A 14421-nucleotide genomic window follows, 5' to 3' on the forward strand; every position below is an offset into this window, starting at 1 on the left:
AGACCTCCCCGAGGAGCCTCAGTCACCCCCCCCCCAGTAAAAAACATGTCTCCCCAAGTCACTCTGTGTCGAGGTTTGTGCTCTGCGCCCCTTGTCCTGTCACTGCCACTGCTGAGGCCCCACCTGGGCGGGACTACCAACACCCAAACCTTCTCCAGGCTGAACAGTTCTTTACTGGGCTCTCTCCCAGTCACTCCATCTCTGGTAGCCCCGGACTTAGACCCAGTGGCCAGCGGGTGGGCTCCTCAGTGCTGAGTGGAGCGGGAGCACAGGACCCTACTGCCGCACCCCTCCGAGCGCCACCCAGGATGGAGACAGATTTCGTTGTCACTTCAGTGGGTGCCACAATCCCAAAGTCCTTTGAAGCAAAAAGTGATGGGCCCCCGGGGTTCACAGCCCCCAGGGTGATGTGTCCAAAGGGTGTTGGGCCTGGTTTTAACTGCCCCAAGGGTGGTGGGTCCCAAGGTTAACCACGGCAAGGGCAATGGGCTCCCCTCACCGCTGGGCCCCCAAGGTTGTCCGAAGGCCTCACACGGTTTACACACTATTCCTAAATCTATCACCTAAGTCCAAAGTCTTCATAAATTTCCACTCAACCTTTCAGTTCTTGATTCTCATCATTTATTGAAGTTCACTACAACACCCTGTCTCAGTCTAATTATTCTCTTCTGGTTCCAATCCTTGTTGAAACTGATTTCAGGGTCATCTTTCGGGTCATCATCTTCTTCATCTTTCTTCCACTAGTTTTCACCTCGCACAATTCTAAGACTTCAAGACGTTCTATTAAAAGCTTCAGTAGAGCAAGCAGTTTCTAGAGACTAAATTCTCCTAATCTAGCAAACCCCCTGTGTTCAGTCAATTAACCATCCTTTGTTAAACCTGTCTCTATAGGATCAGCTTGATGGGGTTTTAAACCAGCCTTGGGCTGGGACTATACAAGCAGCAGGCCAAGAATGCTTCTCAGGCCTGTTGAGCAGCATTCCGGTTGCCTTGGTAATATTACAGTATAGCTCAGTCCTGGACACATTTCACTAGGCCTTAAAATCTATTTCAAATATACCAGAGATTATATTTTAAATTCTTCTACAGGTGTGAGGCCAGAGGGCAAGTAAAGGGCAGAAAATCGTGGAGTGCAAAAAGGGGTGGGAGACAGAAAAGGGCTGGGTGGGCAAAAAAGGGTCAGCAGTTCAAAGAGCACATAAAGGCCAGAGAAAAGTGGGGGCCGAAAAGCAGCAGGAGGTCAAAAAGGAAGGCTGGAAGGGAAAAAGAGGCCAGAAAAATGTGGAAGCCAAAAAGGGGTGGGAGACTGAAAAGAGCTGGGAGGCCGGAGGGAAGTAGAGGCCAGAAAAAAGCAGAGGCCAAAAAGGGCTGGAAGGGATGGATTGCAAGTGTGGGCCAGAAAAAACTGGAGGCTGGAGGGCAAATGCAGGCCAGAAAAAAGCAGATGCTGGAAAAGGCTGCAAGGTCTGAGGGGCTAATGCCTCTCGGTTTCAAAAGGGGTGGGAGGACGTGGGGGAAGTAGAGCTGGAGAAATCACTAGAAAAGGAATGAGGAGTCCTGCAGGGACGGGGTGGAGAGAAACAGGGTCAGGGAGCAAGAGGGAGGGAGAGAGAGAATGATGAGTGGAGAGCAGAAAGAAGAGAGAGAGAAACCAAATGTGGGGGGGAGGGAGGGAGGGAGAGCAAGAGACGGTAAAAAAGGCAGAGGGCTTGAGGGGGGGAGAGAGGGATTGGGACAAAGAGAGGGAGAAAGGAAAGACCGTGATGGGCTGGAGGGTGAAGGGGAAAAGGGCACAGAGCAGGACAGGTTGTCTAATCCTAATAATGGCACAGGGAGCTGGGCACGGGGTTATACTGGGAAACAATGGGACAGGGAGTGGTATGGAGCTCTAGAGGCAAAATGTTCAGGCGAGGCTGGAGGTCAGAGAGAAGAGAAAAGGGACAGGCAGCGAGGCGGTGGTGGAGAAGGAAACCAAGAGACAAGGAGAAGGACGGGAGCGAGGCAGAGAGGGGGAGAAAGGACGCCAAGGCAGCGATGGGGAGCAGGCCAGAGGGATCAGGAAAGAGAGGAGGCAGCACAGAGGCATCTAGAAGTGAGGGACAGGGAGCCAGAGAGCAGGAGACGACTGCGGAAGGGACAGTGACACGGAGCAGGATGCTGGCCTGGAACCAACAGGAGCAACAGAGAGAAGGACAGAGAGGTGGAGCGTTAGAAAAGACGGCGACAGAGACCAAGGCAGAGAGATGAAGCAATCGACAGTCGAGACCAGGAGCAGCACAGAGGGTCTGAGAGAGGGCGAGGTGAACAGGGTGGAGGAGGGGGACAGGGAGATAGAGGAGCAGGGGTGGGGCACGAGCGAGAATATGGGATAGAGGGAGGAAGAGAAGGAGGGAGGGAAATAGGAAGGCAGGGATAGGGAGCGGCACAGACAGGCATGGAGAGGGAAAGAATGCCAGGGAACAGGCCAGAGAAGTTGTGGGGGAAAAGAGACTAGTGCCGATCAGGACAAAGAGCTGGAAAAGGGAAAAAACAGTGCTAGGCTGCAGGAGAGAGACAGAGGATGAAAAACAGGAGAGGGAGCAGGACAAGGGCGCCTAGAGAAAAAGAAAAAGGGAGAGCTAGAAAAAGACAAAGAGGGAGCAGAAGAGGAGAGAGGAGAGCAGAGGTAAAGGGAAGGAAAAAAAAAAGTCACAGCGTTGGATAGAGGGGAAACAGGGGAGGGCCCAAAAATCACAGGAGAAGCGACAGGGCCCCAAGTGCCCCGAACCACAGCTGTCGCTCCCAGCGCTGCCAGGGACATTTCCCAGTTCAGACCCCTCTTTCTCCTTCTCTCCTCTGTAGCTCCAGTCACCTGGCTGTTCTCCACCTAAAAGAATACACGGTGTCTCTTGGCTCTTATGAGACCAGGCTTCCCACACACGCAGCCTCGCTCGCTCGCACGCTACGCGGCCGGACCGCCCTCGGGGTGACACACACAGCCCCTGGGCGCCTGCTGGGGTCTCTGAGGGGGCTCCTTCCTCACCCGGAGAGGCAGGCTCTCTCGTCTGCAGCGGGAGGCAGCTGCTGCACAGATGGCCTTAATTTTCTCCTTCTTTCCCTTTCTCTGCCCTCTCGGGCTTCAGCCGTGGCAGCTCCTGTCCACTGCCCCCAGCCAGGCAGTGCCCTGCCCGTCCCTTTTCACCCCCGTGCCCCGAGAAGCGCAGGACCAGGCAGAGACACCCGATTTGTGGGAACAGACTCTAGCACTGCAACAGTGGGGATGTTGACTCTGGCCGGGGTGCGAGGGTATTTCTCCACAAAGCTCGCACCCCTACCGCACATTTTACCAGAGACTCATCGAGTGTGGATACAGCTAGTCGTTGGGTTCCGCAACACAAACATCCGTGTGCAGGATGAGGGTGGGTTAGTTCTAGAGCCTGGTGCCAGCAGTTGATGTTCTCTTTGCACCTGCCCATCGCCTCCTGGGGGCATCTCTGGGGGGCTTTGGGAGGAAGGCTCTAGTCTTTCTCACTTTGTTTGTCCCCCAGAGCACGCGCAGATTCTCTTGGCCAATTTCTTGAATAACAAGAGGGTTTTTCAGCCGGTTTACTCATTCTGTCTTATCTAAGAAAAGCAATGGAACTTCTCCCGTCCGTACATGGCTATCTTTACTCATTATCAAGAACCAACTAGTTAGAGCACACCTGTTCCCCAAGGACAAAACCATGATATTTTGCTGAACACTACAGTTCTTGGTAGATTTTCACAGTGAACTGCTTTGTTTTGATGAACACAGTCCTGGGTAAAATTCCACAGAACAGTCTGGGCAAGCAGGATTCTTAGCAAGATTCAAAAATACTATAAGTAAAACTGTAAGTTGCTATAACTAAGTAAATAAGTTGCTAAGCAGTTTGCTATTAGTAAGTAACTAAGTAAGTCTCAAAACAAGTCATCAGTTCTCTGCATCAGACACAAAGAGAACAGGGGGCAGCAGGGGCTGGGAAGTACAGGAGGCCCCCCCACAAGCTTCCAGCAGTTTGCTGAGGAAGCGGCGGCTGGAGATCTTGATCTTGTCTTCTAAATCCATATGGACGAGCCCGTCCTCCCTGTCGCTGTAGATCAGGATCCCGGTGGCTTCGCGGTCCTACCCCAGGATCATCTGGACCTGAGGGGGGGAGAGTGGGCCTTGAGGGGGCTGGTGGGGGGTCCCAGGGGTGCTGGGAGGGTCCCAGAGGGGCTGGGGGGAGGTCCCAGAGGGGCTGGGGGGAGGTCCCCAAAGGAGCACGTGGCGGTTGGGGCTTAGTATAAAGAGGGGGTCTGGGGGGGGGACCCCTACCTTGTTCTTGGTGGGGGTGACGGGCTCCAGGTGCTCGCTGGAGATGCTCACCACCTTCTCGCTGTCCTTCAGGCAGACGGAGCACATCCCGCCCTACAAAAACAGAAAAAGGTGGGGGGGGAAATCAGCCTCACCATGTGTGTTACCCCCTCCCTGTCCCAAAAACACCCCCCGAACTGGGGCGGGGGGCTCTCACCGTGACGCTGCGGATGACGCCGATCTGTCCCACCGCCTGACTGTCCGGGTAGGTGTCACGGATCTTCACCTCGATGTCGGTGGTCACCCAGTCGCTGGAGCTCTGCTTGATCCCCGAGCTGGGGATGTGGGGGCTGTTATCCCCCGGGGAGGGGGACCCAGGGGTCATGGAGCTGTTGCCCACTGGGCTTGGGCTGCGGCTGTCCTGAGGAGAGAAACAAGGTGGTGTTGGGGGGGTGTAGGGGGGCTACAAGGTGGGTCTGGGGATTATCGGGAGTTTAGAGGGGCTGCTGGGGGGGCCCTTGGGGATGCAGGATAGGGACGGTGGATGCTTGGGGAGGTCCCCCCTATTTTGCTGATTAAGGATAGCAATTAAACTCAGACACCAGAGTGAAAAGAGCAGGCGTATTTCACTGGTGATAGTCAAATTATGTAACAGTGTAATACAGAAAACATGCAGTAAGAAAAGGCAGAGTAGTGCAGCTAAAGCAACAACCAGGGGAGCACAGGGCAACGCCTCAGAGCATCCCTGCCCGAGAGAGAGCACAGGGGTTAAGGCAGATCCCTCAGCCCTTGCCCCCGCTGCCAGCCCCCAGCCCCGCGGGCAGCCCCGGTTCCAGCGAGGCTTTGCAGAGCCTGGCCCGGGCAGGGGGAAATCCTACGCGGTGCCTCCGCCCGGAGCTGAGGCCTCCAGAGGCGCTGGGAGCGGGCCCGGCCTTCTAGCCCCAAAATCAGCCCGGCAGGAGAGCCGGCGCCTTTGTTTGGAGCGGGAATATCTGGTTTGGCTCTCACAGGAGATTGCCCCCGAGCCTGGCCAGGGCTCAGGGGAGAAGCTCAGGGGTTTCCCTGCTCATCTCTTGGATCACGCGCAGGGTCTCACGGGTACGGCAGCGGCACGAGCCCGCGGGACGTCTGCCCAGCCCCCGTCCCCACCCGCCACGGCACCGGGCGCTCCCAGCATCAGCGCCAGCCCAGGGCAACGCGCGCGGCCGGTAACTCCACGGTGCCGGGGGCCCCCGGCAGCCGGGAACAGCGTGGCCGCCCCGATGGCAGCGTGGTCGCCGGGAGCGGCGTGGAGCAGAACCTGCCTGGCAGAGCGAACACCTCGTCCCACGCCGAGGTACTGCCGTGGGGGGGCTCCTGGGCGTGGGTGCTCGGGGACACCGGGTGCTTGGTGCCTTTGCGTCCCCCCGGTGCTTTGGGGCCCTGGATGCTCGGGGTCCCTGGTGCCCCCAGATCATGGATGCTGCGGGTCCCTGGTGCCCCATGTCATGAGTGCCCAGAATCCCGGGGTGCTCCAGGTCCCTGGGTTGCCCATAAACCCCAGAAAGGCGATCTGCTCTCCTCTCACAGACATTCGAACCTGTGATTCACCGAGAGGTAGTTAAAGGTGTTAATAATTTTTTATTGTTGGTGGTTGGTTGTTTATCTGAGAGCCTCTGTAACGGTGCCAATCACCCCCCCCATCCTTCTCCCCGCAGGACGCTCCGGTGACGCGGCGCGACCCCAAGCGGCCAAGCGCCATCCCTGTCCCCAAGGATGGGCCCCAGGGGACAGACAGGGACTCCCCCACTGTGCCTGGCACACTCCTCCCGGCACAGAGCCAGGAACACCCACATCCCTGCTGAGCCACCGCGGCAACCCTGGCAAACCCCCCGGCAGAGAAGAGCTGCCCAGAGACCCTCCTCTTCCTCACCTTCAGCCACCCCGACCAGCAACACCCGGCTCCACGCCGGGAGAGAAGAGCGGAGCCAGGGATGCCCCAGGATGTGCTGTGCCACACGCTCTCGGCACCGGTTTTCGCAGTGATCCCCCAGTAAATGGTTTGCCGACAGCCAAGCGTTTCCTCTGACTCTTTGCCGGGGTGGGTTTGGCACCGCCGGGACTCGAGGGGCGCCCGGCTTCCCTCCCGCTGCCGGCACGGCATTCAGCAAAGGCCCGGCGCTCTCCATCGCCGCGGCGCAGAGGGCCCCCTGCCTCGAGAACAGCCCCGCAAACTCCACAAAAACTCGAACTTTTCTCCCCAAACGGGAGCGGGGAGGCTGGATTCGGTGCAGCCGGAACCTGTGGCTCACCGGTGGCCCGTTCCCCGGTGCCTACCGGGAGCCGCAGAGGCTCTGCCCCTGCTCAGAACCGCTGACGTCAGCGCTGCAGCGGGAGCTCCAATCCCGCTCCAAAACCGCCGGCACCTGCTCCCGGGTGGAGCTGCGGGGAGTGAGGAGACCGTCACCCAGCGCCCACTGACCCGTCACCCGCCGGTACGCCACGCTCAGGCCACGATACTAACCACGGCAACGCTGCAGCGGGTCTGGGCATCGGCGATGGCGCCAAGGGGTTTGAGGAAGGCAAACGCGGTGACTCGGCTGTGCTGCCAACAACCCACCAGCCACCGCACCTTGACCCGCGCCCAGAGACGGCTTTCCGCAGCCGGTTATCGATCGCCGGCCAAAACCTGCGGAGGGAAAAGGGTTCAGGGGCACCGGGGCCAGCAAGTCAGGGCTGGCCTAAGACCCCACACACCTTTGGGGGTGGCAGAATTCAGTGGGGGATAGGGAGCTCAGAACTGCAACGTCCACGAAGGCCTCGGCAGCACCAGCACCGGGCACCGGCAGAAGGTGGCCAGGCTGGTAGGTAACTGTGGGTGCAGGAATGGGGGGCGGGGGGGGCTGTGGATGCGGGACAGGGATGGGGGATGCTCGGGGGACCCCGAGGATGCGGCACCAGGGAAGCCGGGTGCTTGGGGGTCCCTATGCGTGGACGCATGAGTGTGGTGGGTGCCAGGTCCCATCTCCCCCACCCTCACCCAGAGCACCCCCATCCTGACGCCCTGCAAGGAGCTGCCAGCGGCCCCCGGCCTGGTGACCGCCGCAGCCGGCAGCGCGGCAGTCGTGCACTTTGCCCTTCCCAAGCTCCCCAAGCGGCTGAAGAGCCGCCAAAGCAGCACCAAGTGCCGCAGCCACCACGGTGCTGCCAGCGGCGGAGCCCCGACAACAGTGAAGGAAGCGTCCGCCACCAAAACGCAGGCGATGGAGGAGCCGCCAGGGAAAACGGAGCTCGCTGGCGGGGCCGCCGAAGCGCCGGCAGGTACCGACCTGTGGTTACCAGCCGTGGAGGTGGCAGTGCCAAAAGTCACCGTGGGGCTCAGCCTCACCGGCGCGGCGGCGCTGGCCACCCCTCAAGCCAAGGAGGCGGCGTTCCGGCTACCCCGCTTGGAGGAGGCTGTACTCTGCCTCCTCCAGGCCCGCGGTGTGTCCCAGGGATCCCCCTCTCACCTCTGGGGCGAGGGGACACGGAGAGAGGGAGCGCGCACGGGGAAGAGGGGTGTGAGAACTCCCAGGGACGCTTCGGGACACTTGGGGAAGGTCCAGGGACAGTCCAGAATTGCTGGGGACACATGGGGACCCCCAGGAAACTCTGGGCATGGTCAGGGACACCCCGAGAGCCCCAGGGACCTTTAGGGGCCCCCAGGGATGTCTGAGGATGCTCAGGGACGCCCAGAGAGCCCCAGAGACACTCGGGGACAGGCAGGGAGTGCTGGCCGGGCCGAGGGTGGCCAGGGACAGCCAGAGGGCCCCGGGAACAGACCCGGAGGCCTAGAGGTGGCCGAGGATGGCCAGCGACAGCCGGGGAGCTCTGGGAACACCCAGCGCCAGTCAGAGACCGCCGGCGCCTCCCGGGGAGGGCGGGGGACCCCCGAGGACAGACAGGCCCAGGCGCGGGGCGCCCAGAGAAGCGCGGGGACAGGTGGGCACCGCTGGGGACACCCGCGGAGCCCCGTGCCCCCCCTTCCCGCCCGCCCGTCCCCTCAGGCCCAGGTTCAGCCCCGTCACGGCCCCACCTGCTGCCGCCGCAGCCGCTCCCGCAGCACCGCCTCGGTACCGCCGGTGCCGCTGGCGGCCCGGCCCGGCCCGGCCCGGCGGGCTCCCAGGGCGCCGCGGAACTCACAGGCCGCCGCCATCCTCCCGCACCGCGCGCCACAGGGCGCACGCGCGGCCGCCGCAGCCAATCCCCTCCCTCCGCTTCCAGCCAATGAGCGGCGGTGGGGCGGGAGGAACGGGGCGGGACCAAGACTGGAGGGGAGGTCACTGACGGCCAGACACCAATGGCGGCGCGGCTGCTGGCCAATGGCGGCGGCGGGGAGGAGGGCCCGGCCGCGGCAGAGCCAATGGGAGGAGGAGGCGGAAGCGGAGGCGGGGTGTAAGGGCAGAGCATGAGCGCGGCCGGCGCTGAAGCCGCTTCACTCTCCCCCCGCCCCGCAGTGGGGTCCCGGCTCAGCACCCCCCACCCCCGGGGGTCCCGCTGCAACCCTCTCTCGGCCCCGGGGGGGCATTTAACCGCCCTTTCCCCAGCCCTGGGGGGCGGGGCCCTGGTTCATCCCCCCGGCTGCACCCACAGGCGTTTATTGACAACTAAACCTCGTTCCAACCGCCGACACTGAGCAGGGGAAAGGGGTGTGGAGAAAGAGAACGGGGGGACACAAAGAGAACGGGGGCAGCAGGGGGCGGGGGGCACAGGTGGGCCCCCTCAATCTTCCATCAGTTTGCCGAGGAAGCGGAGCTTGACTAATTTGAGCTTGTCCTCTAAATCCATGCGGACGATGCCGTACTCCCTGTCAGTGCAGAGCAGGGTCCCGGTGGCTTCCCGGTCCTCCCCCAAGATCACCTTGACCTGAGGGGGGGGGCAAATGGGGGGAGAGTGAGCCTTGAGGGGGCTGGTGGGGTGTCCCAGGGGTGCTGGGAGGGTCCCAGAGCGGTTGTGGGGAGGTCCCAGAGGGGCTGGGGTAGCACCTGAGGGGATCTAGAAGGTCCCCAAAGGAGCATGTACGTGTGTGTGGGGGCAGTGATGGGAAGCCCAGGATAAAGGGGGGGGGGGCTACCTTGTTGTTCTTGGTGGGGGCGACGGGCTCCAGGTGCTTGCTGCAGATGCTCGCCACCTTCTCGCTGTCCTTCAGGTAGACAGCGCACATCCCGCCCTACAAAAACAGAAAAAGAGGGGGGGGAAATCAGCCTCACCATGTGTGTTACCCCCTCCCTGCACCAAAAGCACCCCCGAACCGGGGCGGGGGGGTCTCACCGTGACGCTGCGGATGACGCCGATCTGTCCCGCTGCCTGACTGTCCAAGTAGGTGTCACGGACCTTCACCTCAATGTCGGTGGTCACCCAGTCGCTGGAGCTCTGCTTGATCCCCGAGCCGGGGGTGTGGGGGTTGTTCCCCCGCAGGGGGGGGGCTGTAGGGGTCATGGATCTGCTGACCACCGGGCTGGGGCTGGGGCTGTCCTGGGGAGAGAGAGAAGGCAGTGTTGGGGCATATAGGGGAACTACAAGGCGGGTTTTGGGGGTCTTAGCGGGGCTATGAGAGGGTTTGGGTGTCGTAGGGAGTTTAGTGGGGAGTAGGGGGCTACAAGGTGGGTTTGTGGAGTTGTAGGGATTTTAGGGATGCTATGAGGGGATTTTGTGGGAGATGCTCAGTAGGGGCCTGTGGATGCAGGTCAGGGATTGGGGATGCTCGGGGAGATTCCCCCTATTTTGCTGATTAGGGATACCAATTAAACTCAGTCACCAGAGTGAAAAGAGCAGGAGTATTTTGCTGGGGAAAACCAAATAATGTAACAGTGCAATACAGAAAACGTGCAGTAAGAAAAGGCAGAAGAGTGCAGCTAAAGCAACAAGAGGAAAATATAGGGTAATGCATCAGATCATCACTACCTGAGAGTCAGAGCAGCAAGTACAAAAGATCCTTCTCCAGATGGATGACATCCTCCAGACCCGCGGGCAGCCCTGGTTCCAGCGAGGGTTTGCAGAGCCTGGCCCGGGCAGGGGGAAATCCTACGCGGTGCCTCCGCCCGGAGCTGAAGCCTCTGGAGTCTCTGGGAGCGGGCCCGCCCTTGTATACCAGAGATTGACAAGCCAGAATAACTGGCACCTTTGTTTGGCCCAGTAAATTTCATGTATCATTTTCCTGTTGGATTCCACCCAAAGCCTGGCCAGGGCTCGGGGGCTGAGACCAAAGGAATTTCTACCAAGCCGGAATATGTGGGTCCTCAGCCTTGAACAAGGATGCGAAAGGAAAGTTGGATACTTTGTCTCCCGATACATTCCATACAGATTATATCTGGTGTCTAAGCTGCCTCTTTCCCTGGCGAGTTTCCCTGCTTTATTAATGACCACATGCTAAGGTAGAGGCTTCAGCCCGGGGCCTGTTGCTCAGGCTGCAGCATTTCAGTGCTTGAGCACTGTTTACACCAGCACAGGCGGGTGGTGATACCTTAGTGCAGCACCCACGAGCACGGTGGGTATCAGTTATCACATCTACAGGATTCACCTACGGGGCAGCTCTGCCCTGGGCCGCTTGCCAAGCCTGAGCACTTCACAGGTGGATGCAGGGCAGGGATGGGGGATGCTCGGGGGGCCTGGGGATGCAGCACAGGGAGATGGTAGCGCCAGGATGCCGAGGGTCTCGGGGGAGCGTCACCCCCCACGAGCTCATCTTACCGGCACGTGTCACCCCAAGATCCGGCATCGCCCCGGAGGGCCGAGCTCCGCCAGAGATTGAAGAGGAGGAGGAAGATGAGGACCAAGAGGCTGAGGAGGACGGTGGAAAGCAACGTGCTGCGGGAGCACTGGGATGGAGAGGGGCCGTCAGTGCCCCGAAGTGAAGGAATAAATTCACTGACGGGGTTTAAAGGCTCGCCCGAGACTGGTGGCACCCAGCAAGGGATGGCACCGGGTCCAGCTGGCACCGAAGCCAGCCCCCGCAGAGCAGGGGAGTTTCCTTCGGTGGGAAGCAGGTGGGATGTGCCCCCCGGTCCTCCAGTGGGTCCAGCTGGGGTGCGGTGACTTGTGGAAAACAGACTCTCCAACACGAATAGAGTTATACGGCAGGGGTGGTTACTCCAGCGCCGGGGTGCAAGGGGATTTCTCCACAAAGCCTGCAGCAGGCAGCTGGCATCCCTTGCTTACTTCATCAAGTTGTTTAGAGAAGTACGACACTGCCCTTCTATCTGGTCCCAATTTTGGGGCCAGGACCCCTGGGGCTATTCCCCGTTTCTCGAGGGAGAATAACCAGACAGCTGAGTGATGTCTGGTTAACCCGGAGCAGGGGCTTCTTCAGCTGACGGAATGCTCTGAGCGCCTCTCCGTGCCGAGTGAGGGTTTCTGATTTGATTTTAATAGCTCACCGAGGGATTTTTTGTACCAGGAGTCCGTAGTTACATACCCACAGGCGACACCTCCGGGTCGTTCCTAGGATCGCGCAGAGCTCTTTAGCTGGCTGTGCCCGAGGGCTCCGACAGGGGCCTCTGGCCTTGCAGTCCCCAGGGTCCCTTGCCCAGCCGTGACCTCGGCTCCAGGGCAGGTTACTCGCTGCTGAGCTGCTGGAGCTTTCTGTGGAGAGACTCGATAGCCATTAAGACCCCAAATTTAATAAACTAATAGTCCATGTTACGCACATTTCTTTAGTCTCTGTGGCTGTTAAGGAATCATCTACATACTGCAGGACCCCCGATTCCATGCGGCCGCTCCCATTGCTCCAGGTCTTTAGCTACTTGGTTTCCAAGAAGAGTGGGGCTATTTTAAACCCCTGGGGCAGCACAGTCCATGTTAATTGCATCTTCCTCCTGGACTCCATCTTTCCTCATTCAAATGCAAACAATCACTGACTTTGGAGCTCAAAGGCAAGCAGAAGAAGGGGTCTTTTAGGGCCAGCACGGTAAACCAAGGCAATTCCGGTACTCATCTAATTAACAGTGTACATGGGTTTGCTACAGCAGGATGCAGATCTCCTCCCCTCCTCTTGCTATATGCTCTCTGTGCTCTGTCTAACAAGGTCTCCACATTCCAACTCTCTGGCACTTTCAGCTTTTACAACTTCTTTCGAATGCCCCGTGCTGACTGCCCTATAAATAACGACACTAACTGTTGTATTCCCACCCCTGACCCTGGATCTAAGGGGTGTGTCGCCTCACGGTACCCGCAGCTTACCCAGGAATTCTGAGGGAGTATCTTTAGGTCCCTGCCGAAGGGCATATAGGGCCGAGCAGTTCATTGCTTTCGGTACAGCCCGCTCCATGCCCCTGACACTCCAATCTCCATCTGCATCCACAACCTCATATGGGCTCCTGTGTTGGGGTTCCAGCACGGGTGTTTTATTAGAAACTGGAAATGCTTGGTCACCCCAACAGTTGCTTCGATACCCCTTCGCTGCACTTTTCCAAGGTGCCAGATGGAAGGAAGTGAACGGGACTTTTACCCTGGCAGGGCCCATCCAGCCCTAGGGCCTCTCTCAGAGGAGCCGGCATCGCCGCTCGCTTCTCCCGTCTCTGTCTGCGACACGGGGCTGTGAGGGGGGAGCCTGCCTCTGGCTCCTCCAAACTTTCACCCTCCTCCTGCCGGCTTCCTACCGGCAGTTTATAGTACTCTGGGAAATCTTTATTTTGGCCCCTTTTTCTTTCCCTTCCTTCATATTTTCTCTGTCCGGTGCCAGCACCAGTGGGTCTCGTGGGGGTGCCAGGCCACGGTCTATTTGATATTCAGGATGGTCTCGGAGGGTGAAAAACATGTCTGCATAGGAGACTTCATCCCAGTTCCTTCCCTCCTCAAAACAGCATCAATTGCAGCAGGGTGTTATCACTCAAGGTCCCATTCAGGGGCCATTTTCCCCGCCGTCACGTTTGTGGATAACAGGTGATGTGGCACCTTTACATCGTGTCACGGTGGGGAAAACGGCACCGAAAGATCCCCCTCCCGAGGGGGAAGGAAGGACTTAACTCATTATCCCGCTCCTTAATTAGTGACATGAGTTACTCACCTGTGCTGAGCTTCCCCATCATTATCAGAGTTGTTTCTAGGAGGGTGGTGGTGTCCCAACCTGTGCTGTGGCTATCGTGGTGCCCCTCACTCTGGGCCTAATTAACAGAGCTCATAACGAGGGGAGACCTCGTTAAGCCAGGTCTTTCCTCGCTGCAGGATCCAAAAGAACATGTTGGTGGATCTGAACAAGGAGATGATGAATGAAATGGGCATCACGGTGGGAGACTGTAAAAGGAACAAGCTTTAGACAACTGTTTTCTCTCAGGATATTATTAATAGCAGGAATAATTAATAAAGAGATAGTGGTTTAGAGGTTTAATTAATAGAGCACAGATGCTCTAGGAACAATACCGCCAGTTTAAGCAACTTAGGAAAGCTAAGCAATAGCTTAGGCACAGATTAGGTATATGTCATATAGAATATTTTGAGTCTTTTCTCAGAAGTCTAAAAGTGAACGATGATGAAGACTGTTCAGAAGATGAGGAACCACGATGAGTGGAGACTGCATCCGTGAGCAGCGGTGTCCGAAGAGGAACTGGAACTAACGATGGGAACTCGGCGAAACTGTGGAATACGGTGGACTTCTGAAATGGATGATGAACTGAGAGCTGAACGTTCCTGGAAAATCCCCAGAGACTCTTGGTATTGTATGTTGTATCGTATCTAGAGAGGGCGCTTTTTGTGAGCTGTGGCCACTCCCTGAGGCGATGGCCCAGCTCTGAGCTGTTAATAAAGCCAGCCCAGAGGTACCCGCAGTCTGGGGAAACCCTTTAACAGAACTGGCCACCCCGATGGGACTCTGGGACACAAGAGAGCAAGAGTCAGGTATTCCTCTGGACAAAGCCGTTGCCCATACTCAAATTGCCGGCCAAGGAATGAGAGGTGAGTTCACCTAAGAGACTTGGGCACGGGTAATTCCAGAGAGAATTATACTGGGAAACTCTCGTGCTGAAATTTGCAAAGAGAGAGATAAAAGAGATGTACAGAAGATGGGGACAGTACTCAGCATTGAAAGGGGGACGCCCCTTGCTGAGGTTTCAGAAAACTGAGGAAAGATACCTTTGGCACAATCCTCACAGAAAAGGAAACTGATGGAGGAGGGC

General features: G+C 58.4%; 1 protein-coding gene and 1 long non-coding RNA gene across 3 annotated transcripts in view; both read right to left on the minus strand.

The window, feature by feature from the left end:
* Positions 1-14421, minus strand: part of LOC141974119 (uncharacterized) — a 165815-nt gene that overhangs the window by 32991 nt on the left and 118403 nt on the right. The gene's annotated exons all lie outside the window — the stretch shown is intronic.
* LOC141974151 (transcription elongation factor SPT5-like) lies at positions 622-8477 on the minus strand. Of its 2 annotated transcripts, XM_074933485.1 has the most exons (6): positions 8349-8477; positions 6798-6962; positions 5599-5873; positions 4512-4715; positions 4316-4408; positions 622-4144 (listed from the first exon to the last, which is right to left on the minus strand). In XM_074933485.1, the coding sequence occupies exons 3-6, from the start codon at positions 5776-5778 to the stop codon at positions 4124-4126; spliced, it is 498 nt and encodes a 165-aa protein (XP_074789586.1). In that variant the 5' UTR covers positions 5779-5873; positions 6798-6962; positions 8349-8477; the 3' UTR covers positions 622-4123. The 2 variants fall into 2 exon arrangements, with proteins under 2 accessions (XP_074789586.1, XP_074789587.1); XM_074933486.1 differs by lacking the exons at positions 5599-5873; positions 6798-6962 and having other exon boundaries at positions 8349-8472.

Source organism: Athene noctua, unplaced genomic scaffold (assembly GCF_965140245.1).
Source record: "Athene noctua unplaced genomic scaffold, bAthNoc1.hap1.1 HAP1_HAP1_scaffold_31, whole genome shotgun sequence".
Lineage (NCBI taxonomy): Eukaryota > Metazoa > Chordata > Aves > Strigiformes > Strigidae > Athene > Athene noctua.